Raw genomic sequence first — 9295 nt, 5'->3', positions numbered from 1 at the left:
CAGTTCTGTGTTTAATATTTGCGTTACTGACTTTCTTAATCATCACTATTCATATTAATAAACCAGCTTTATTTAAATACAGACGGAGTTTAGATTACAATAAACATTATTTGCGCAGTTACGACATTTCTCTGTTAAACGATCTACTAAACTTACGAACGAAACTAAACTCAACTTCATACGAACTAAAGATAAAAGTACAAAGATCTGAGTCATAGCGAGATTGGCTAAACGTCACGAAGCCCGTTGTGTGAACGACGTGGTATGATAAAACGGCATGGCGGTTTCGTACGGAGCGGCAACGTCGCGCTCCGAATCGGAGTACGCGTCAGCTGACGTTCTTTCAAGTTATGCTCGCCTGGTACTTGCAACTTTTAGCGCTGCATAAATATGAAATTAATTTCGCGAATTTTTACGATAGCAACAAGAGATTTATTTAACCAACTTCCCAAAGAAAAGAGGTTTTATTTGTCGTGTATATTTTAAAGTTTTTTTTGTGTGTGTATAATATGGAGAATCTCAGTGTGAAAGTGGTTTAGGCCATATACTAAGCCACACTAAGCTGCCCAGGTACAGATTGGTATAATTTACATACCCAATGAATTATTTTTAGAACTCTTAGGACATATTTTTACGATATTTTCGAGCACAGATAAACAAGTGATACTTGAATAATAAACTTCTTGTTGATGAGGGGGTGCGACGTTCAAATCCCAGGCACGAACCTCTGATTTTGTTATATGCGCATTAGAAAAAATGTATCACTTGCTTTAACGGTAAAGGAAAACATCATGAGGAAACACACACCTGAGAGTCCCTTATGGAAAAAAGTTCTCAAAGTTGTGTGAAGAATCAGACGTCTCTGGGATTCGAACCGAGGGTCTTCAGCGTGAGAGGTGGAATTTTCAACAACGGCTTTCACAGCTTTTGTGTGTCTGGGATTCGAACCCAGGACTCTGCTTGAGAGGTGGACTTTTCAACCACGGCTTTTACTCTTCGGGGCGTGTCTGGAATTCGAACCCGAGACTCTAAGCGTGCGAGGTGGAATTTTCAACCGCAGCTTCCACTGCTTTTTACGTACCTGGGAATCGAACCCAGGACTCCCAGAGTTTTCCAACACCGTCTATCTCGCGCTATGCATCCGGGAAGCTATACACATTTCTACCACTTGGGTGTAAAAAAATCTAAACTATTTTTAACGTCTGCAATCTCCCCCAAAACGTACCACTTATGAACAACCCTATTTTTAGGATTCTGTTTGAATACGACAGAACCCTTACCACACCCGTCATAACTAGTTTTGATAGCTACATTGGCTACAATACAAAAATGATTAACGAATACCTTAGAAAAACCTAGTACTAAGTACCAATTCAGGTATTGGGGCCTTGAAAGTATTTTTATCACGCTTTTATTAGCTTGGGTTGTATGTATGTATGTATGTATCTATGTAACGGAATCTTTGAACTCGATTTTTACCCACTTCGAACAGTCCGATTAATTTAAAATTTTGAACAATTATCAAGAACCGATGACAATACACGATTTTAATAATTTTATCCCATTCTTCTCGTCAGCATCGTCAGGAATCAGGATTAACGATTTTCCTTGTGCGATTTAGAGTGGTTCTTAGTTTTTAAACTATGTATAATTATTTATAATATAGAAGTAGCAAGCAAGCATGCAGTCCACATATACTGCCACATATGGACATCTGTAATCAATTCGAGATAAGATTAAATTTCTATCTGTATGCGATGCTATCCCTGAGAATAAAGTTATAACGTCTCGAGTATGTCCAGCTTACCGTAACCTTTAAACCAGAACACACCAGCCCATAACACATACACATGGTGCCGCCGGAGACCTACCATTAAAGATCCTATCACCTTCAAATAAAATATTAGTTAGTTAGATAGTTTGTTCATTGCTACCGATATCGAAATATCGGCGGCCGGGGTGACGGTGCTCGGGTGACGGACGTGCGGTGGACAAGCAACTATAGTGTAAATTTCAGTACCTATGTGATAACCATGAACGGCACCTACGTTCTTCCGAGACGCTGACTCTCTCAATCCCTTCTCACCATTCTGGTTTCATGTCCTATTCGTTTGCTGTTCAGGCCGCTCGATTTTGGAATGCTCTCCCTGAAGATCTTAGAAAACCACTCAGCAAATCAGTCTACAAGAAGAAACTTCGTGCATATTTTATAAATCTAGACGTATGACGAACCAAAAATAGTATTATTTTTCTTTATTTATGGATATATTATCTGTATGTATTTATATAATAAATATTTATTGTAGTATATATTTATATATATATATGTATATATTATTTTCTTTATGCCGCCATCGTTGTCTTTCTCACTACCCGAAGGTTGACTGGCAGAGAATGCTATATAGCATTAAGTACGCCTTTGTGCCTTTACATTTCTGTAAGGTTCATAAAAATTAAATAAATAAATAAAACTATAATAAATGTATATACGCTTCTTCGGCGCCGACATTAATTATCGATATCGGCTCGGTGACGGTGGACAAACAGTGTGTTTGTTATTAACTATTTTAAAATTTATATAAGAATGAAACTATACAAGCAAAACTAAACAACAATACATTATGAATAAGTTATATTTTAATTATGTACAATTATAATTTAGGTACCTAAAATCTATTCTTAAAATTAAATGTCTATCTTATACATAATAATATGTTCAAGTTCAACCAACAACAATCCTGCTAGCTTGTAATCCCGAGCAGTTGTAATAATTGTATCCAAAGAGACTAACGCCAGTTCTTTTTCATTTTCATACTTAGTTTCATTTCACATTTTTCATCTCGGATTAATTGAGGTTTGACGTATATTTCAGACAAACTTATTACCAACTGAATATAAGTCCTGGTTACCTTTCCTCCCCACCTTCCATTGCTAGTTGAAAATTGTATTTGATTGTAAATAGCCTATTAATTAAAAAAAAAAGCCTTATCTTCTAAAATCACTCGCAATACTATGAATCAGACTGTGTCGCTTTTTCCAATAATGACATAATTTTGATTTTAGTCGCCATCTTTTTTTGTGGGGGCACTCTCTTTAACGTATTTACTAAAGACAACAGAAATAACTCATCCTCATCTTGGCTTTTCTGTTTCTCTTTTTTCTTAATAGGTTTCTTTTTTGCACTTGGTAATGCAATTGGCACATCATCTTCTTCCTTTTTCATTTTCTTTTGTTCCTTCACAACACTGACTTCTACTCCTGGATCTGCAAGAGGATCTTCTTCTCGTATCGTGACGTATTTTTTTAGAAATTTAAGCTGTTCTAAATATACATATGGTCGTTTACGGTGACCAACATCGGCACCACATTTTAACAGTCTTTGTCGATTAAGTTCTCGTGTGTAACAACCTCTTATGCATTTCCATTTCTTCTGTATTGCGTCAACTGAAACATAAATATTAAAAGCGTCTCTAACAGCATGTTTTATAGTAACGATTTTTTTTGTTACTTAGAAAATATCATTTGATACCGATAATAGGGTGCATAAAAATAATTGAACCGCCATATTAGGGCGTCCACCATATTAGATTCAGAATGATGTAACTAAGTTTTAGTCTTTACAATGATCACTCACTATCAACCCATTTCTGTCGAACTGGGCACGGGTGTTCTCTCAGAATGAAAAGAGGCCTTCGTGCTTGCCAAGTGCGTATTGGTAGACTTGGCACATATTAACAAAGAACTCTTAGGCGTGTAGATTTCCTCAAGTGTTTCTTCACCGTTATAGCAAATGGTAATTAATTTCTAATACGCACATAATTGGAACATCAGCGGGGCCGGGAATTTGAGCCTCAAGCTCCCAATTGAGAGGCAGATTTCAACCATTAGGCTACCACTACACATATTGTACATAGGTATAGTCCGCGCCAAACTGCGAGTCCGCTCTGAAGTTGTTGCGAGCAGGTGTAGTCATACAATTTGTTATGGCGACGCGATTCATTTCTATATTCAGAGCGGACTAGCAGTTTTACGCGGACTATACTTAGGTACATAACAAAGGTAACAAAGGTTAAAGGTGGTAGAACCCTTTGTCGTTCGACTCCGGCGGCATCACCGCCACACATATTTCGCCCTCATAACAGCAATGTTAAGAGCTGCTGTGTTCTGGTTTGAAGGGTTTGATAAGGGAGTCATACTTTTCCGAGGTGTTCCAGCTTAGCCCTCAGGGGTAGCGGTGTATCTGTGGCCGACTTCAGCTATATATCTTAACCTATCTGGGGTTGATTACATATGTCCTTGGGCGGCAGTAGCCACATACCATCAGGTGGAGTGCATGCTCGTCTGCTACTCCTATATTATATTAAAAAAAAACTAATGGTAATACAAACTTACCAACAAGTATTCTTTGTTCAGTTGTTAGTTCATCTTCATTGAAAATATCGACTAATTCTTCCCAACATTGGGCTTTCAATTTACGATTAGTGTACTCTGTGGTGTCAGTATTCCACAACGCCGGTCTGTTTTTGATTTCCAAAATAAGCCTTTCTGAGTCGATTGACATTTTTTATGTAGCCTGTATCGTAAGACTCTGGAAATGTAAGAGACATATAAAAAGAAAACTTAAATTGAGATTTTGTGCAGTAACCGTTATTTATAATCAATCCATCGATCTTTTACCTATTGAAGATCGAAATGAAGAATTAAGAATTGAGATGAATGAAGATTGACAATTAATTAATACTAGTACCTCATATAATAATATAAAATATAGCTTTAAAATAGAAGAATTTCAAAAAGGTGCGAAAAGAGCTCTCATCCAAAGCCGGCGATGCATCGGCGACTCCTCTGGTGTTGCAAATGTCCATAGGCGGCGATGACTACTTTCCGTCAGGTAGCACATCTCCTTAAAAATACAATCTTTGGTAGGCAATTAGGATAGATTAAGTATTAATAATGGGTGTTTAAAGAAATTGTCAAAATGTATTGGGTAGGCAAAAGGATGAACAGATATTATTAATAATGCGTAAATTCGATTAATGATTTCCAAACAGCTGATTTAATTTAATCACATTTACATATTTAAGAGCACTATTATATCACCTTTATAACAAACACACACACAAACTTATAACACTCTTGTCATATTTTAAACACGATTCATTTTACGTTTATTTACAAACAAATTTCTTGTCAAAATGGCGTCTGGCGGGTGCGCGAACCAAACGTATATTGCAGAATTTGGACGCGTTGCCAGCGTTGCCAAATTGACGCGGGGCAGCTTCGAGCGGCGACGTTGCCAAACCGTTACCTGCTAATCATTTCATTATTTCACTGTTTATAACTTGCGAATATTTATTAATATTGTTATTGATAAGTAGATGCTGTATGGCGATCAAGGTTATGTGTTACCTTTAATGTTTGTTAAGGTGCATTGTGGTAAAGCTAAAAGGCGCGCGTCGATTGGAGACGTTGCCACGCCGCTGTAGATATATCTATGTGATATGTACAGAATATGGAAAGTATGAAAGAACACAGGTATTAAACATACGAACATATATTATTACTAGCTGACCCGGCAAACGTTGTGTTGCCATATAAAAAAAAATCTTAAGTCTTAACAACGCTTATTACTTAGGGATATGAAAAGTAGATAGTAGCCGATTCTCAGACCTACTGAATAGGCATATAAAATTTGGGGAAAATCGGTAAAGCCGTTTCGGAGGAAAACGGTAACTAACATTGTGACACGAGAATTTTATATATAAGATTAAATAGTAAATAGTAATACTAAATGTGCAATGTGGTTACCTAATCACTTCTGTAATTTACTTTGGTTAAAAAATATACCAACTTAATACTGTTTTATTTCTTTAAAAATAAATTAAATTAAGTAAAATAATAATACCTACTTATACTATACTTACCTACTTAAGTTAGAGTACTTAATTAAGGAAATTATCGAGCGATTTTGAAACCCATCATACTTTATAAAAATCCTTATTTTTCTAATTTTATACAGAACCATTTAATCCATATCTAGGTGATATCCAATACGCACTAAGATGTACTAGAGGGTTAATTCAACCCTCAAACGTCCAAGTGTCTATGCCGGATATTCCGGTCTGTACCCCAGGTACATTATATACCTGTCCTATAGCTATATCGTTTTTAAATTGTGCAGCATCCCTTAATATTTTGGGGGTTTTAATTTGAGGTACTTTCTGAAATGTCTACCTTTGAATGAAACTATCAATAATACAGGCTGAGTTGATTTTTTTATAATATAGGAGTAGCAGACGAGCTTGCAGCTCACCTATATTATAAAATAGCCAATAAAAAAGCCACTTAAGTATTTAATTAGTTTGACAAAAACAAAATTTCATAGGCACAAATTTTGACATTTTATACCTTTTTTTTTATAATATAGGAGTAGCAGACGAGCATGCAGTCCACCTGACGGTAAGTGGCTACTGCCGCCCATGGACATCTGTAATCAACCCCAGATAGGATTAGATATTCGTACCTGAGGTCGGCCACAGATGCGCCGCTACCCCTGAGGACTAAGCTGGAACGCCTCGGAAAAGTCTGTCTCCTTTACCACACCCTTCAAAACGGAACACAGCAGCGCCTAACACTGCTGTTATTAGGTAGAAATAGGTATGGAGGTGGTGCCGCCTGAGTCGAACCACAAAGGGTTCTACCACCTTCAAAAACCTAGTTTTGTCTCTATATTCGACTTCAGTCATCCACATATTACTTGCACCATTTCACGTTAAACCTTAGATATTATATATATCCACTATAGAAGCAAGTTTCTTGGTTGCATGGATGGTCTTATGCCTTAGGCTAGAGGTAACGTCACAATATAGATTGGATTGGCGTTAGGGTTGCCACCCATTTGTAAATTGGTAAAATTTAAAAAGTTATGTTATTAAATAGCAAATATTGTTTAGTAGTGAGGAACAAGAATGTTTTTTGAAAATTAATTTAGTTTATGTATTCTTATAACTAAATTTTAAGGATCATCTGTAGAATTTGACAACCATTACCAATTTATTTGTCTACAACTAAGACTATTCTTTAATATATAACTTGGCTCTCATTTCCGCTTTCTTGTTTCTGATGGAATAAATATCACACATTGAGATTAAGAAAAAAATATCGGCCGTAATCGGCTATCTTCGGATAATCTAGTATCTATTAAGAGTTGTTACATCTCTTTTATATTACACGCCCAAATGCTTATTTATTTGGTTAAACATAGTGGTATTTACAACTCTATATTATACCTATATTTTGACATATATCCGACCTGTATTCGAGAAATTGAACAGACAAATTAGCGACAGAATGTGATAGGTACGGACGCGTGACAGAGACAACGCTATACACAAAACTATCCCTCTCTTTCTAAAGCTTGATGGCTTGGAACTGCACAAAGTAAACTCAGTGTATCCTTATATACTATGCAGTGTATTGGAGTGTATCCTCTGAATATCCGAGCAATTTATACGTAGCCCTCTGTGGTTGAGCTTCAAACTGACGCTTGATTCAACTAGATTTACTTTGCAAATGGTAAATCATTCGTGCTACCTTGTGTTGCTGTCAATCGATAATATAATCTATTATTATTATTTATGGAGTAGAAAACGAGCAAGCAGTCTATCTGGGGCAAGTGGCAACTGCCGCCCATGGACATCTGCATTCAATCTCAGATAGAATCTCTGAGTTATCTAAGGTCGGACACAGATGTGTCCGACCTTTAAGGTTACCTCTAAGGACTAAATTGAATAAATTCAGAATATATATGTAATTGTAATTTTAATTTGAAAATATTTTTTTAAAGTTAGATAAGTTACCGATATTAAGCATATACCTAACTTTGAAAAATCTACGTGTGTGGGATTCGAACCCTGGACCCAAATTAAAACTATCACTGGCATAAACACCGCGCATTAAATAAATTCGTCTCATTCTTTCATACCTTTACCTGACATTTCGTTTCTGATCCACCAGCGCCACGAAGCTATTAGCGCAAGACCTGTAAGACAGAATTTGTAACGCATTCTAGAGTACTGACCAGAATAACACCTTGAAATTTCTGGAATGCTGTCCTTTGAAGAATTCATCCTGTTATAAGAAATGCCTAGGGAATTTTGTTTCATCTTAGTTTATTTTTGGAGAGAACTAAGTTGGAATGCCTTATGTATTTACTAAAGCAATTATATGACTAATTAGCTGACCCGGCAAACTTTGTACTGCCTCAAAATCTATTTATCAAATATATTTCATATAAAATATAGCCTATGTTACTCGTAGATAATGTAGCTTTCGAATGATAAAAGAATTTTTAAAATCGGTCCAGTAGTTTTTGAGCCTATTCATTACAACGAAACAAACAAATTTTTCCTCTTTATAATATTAGTGTAGAAATGTGAAGCGGTGTTACCACAGTCAAATTAGTAGGTGGTAGAACGCTTTGTGGCGCAACTCCAGAGGTACCACCACTATTTCTGCCTAATAACAGCATTGTTAAGCGGTGCTGTGTTCTGGTTTGAAGGATGTGGGAAGGTATATATTCGAGGTATGTATCCCATACTTATCCAAGGCGTTCCAAATTAGCTAATTCATCATCATCATCATCAACCCATTATTGTCCCACTGCTGGGCACGGGTCTCCTCTCAGAATCCGAAGGATTAGGCCATAGTCCACCGCGCTGGCCAAGTGCGTATTGGTAGACTTCACAAACCTTGCCTGGGATTTGAACCTCGGACCTCATGGTCGAAAGGCCGAGTTTCTTAGCCACTAGGCTATCACTGCTTATTATTATTAGCTAATTAACCTCAGATAGCTAAAATTGAATGTTTAATGAACTATCGATATTAACAGCTTAATTTTGGAAGCAACCCCAGATAGGGTTGAAGTCCTACCCTAGATCGGCACAGATGCGTTTCTACCGCTAAGAACTAAGTTGGCCTTATAATTTCTGTAAACAACCCCAGATAGCATTTCAATCCTACCCGAGGTCCACCACAGATACGTTCCTACCTACAAAGTTGGCCTTATAATTTCTCCCACGTCTCAAATTCCCTTCCTACAATACCACTAATAACCACCAACAAAGGTCCATTATGGGTCCAGGTGAACCCAGAGCACTTAAAACGCAACACGCTACAACGTATACAAAATGCATTATTCGAATCGCGTGCAGTGATGCCTTATTTTGTTTTAGGGTTCCGCTGTAAATCTAGGGTTTTTATCATCAAATCTTTTTACTACTCTATACTGAAGGAA

At 36.8% G+C, this 9295-nt stretch overlaps 1 protein-coding gene across 1 annotated transcript; it reads right to left on the bottom strand.

Annotated features, from left to right (window-relative positions):
• Positions 1 to 2617: 2617 nt before the first annotated feature.
• On the bottom strand, positions 2618 to 5140 carry LOC140745769 (uncharacterized). Its single transcript, XM_073077665.1, has 3 exons — positions 5101 to 5140; positions 4393 to 4588; positions 2618 to 3444 (listed from the first exon to the last, which is right to left on the bottom strand). Exons 2-3 carry the CDS (start codon positions 4559 to 4561, stop codon positions 3011 to 3013), a joined length of 603 nt encoding a protein of 200 aa, XP_072933766.1. The 5' UTR covers positions 4562 to 4588; positions 5101 to 5140; the 3' UTR covers positions 2618 to 3010.
• Between the last annotated feature and the right edge of the window lie 4155 nt (positions 5141 to 9295).

This window comes from Epargyreus clarus, unplaced genomic scaffold (assembly GCF_041222505.1).
Source record: "Epargyreus clarus isolate Ecla_fem2 unplaced genomic scaffold, WU_Ecla_fem_2.2 ptg000011l, whole genome shotgun sequence".
Classification (NCBI taxonomy): Eukaryota; Metazoa; Arthropoda; class Insecta; order Lepidoptera; family Hesperiidae; genus Epargyreus; species Epargyreus clarus.
Note: the sequence above shows the minus strand (reverse complement) of the source record. Positions and strands in the feature narration are given on the sequence as shown.

Coding starts and splice junctions, on each gene's coding strand:
- LOC140745769 (XM_073077665.1), bottom strand. CDS start 4,561: ATGTCAATCGACTCAGAAAGGCTTATTTTGGAAATCAAAAACAGACCG. Junction 3,445..4,392: donor TGAACAAAGAATACTTGTTG/GTAAGTTTGTAT, acceptor TTTATGTTTCAG/TTGACGCAATACAGAAGAAA.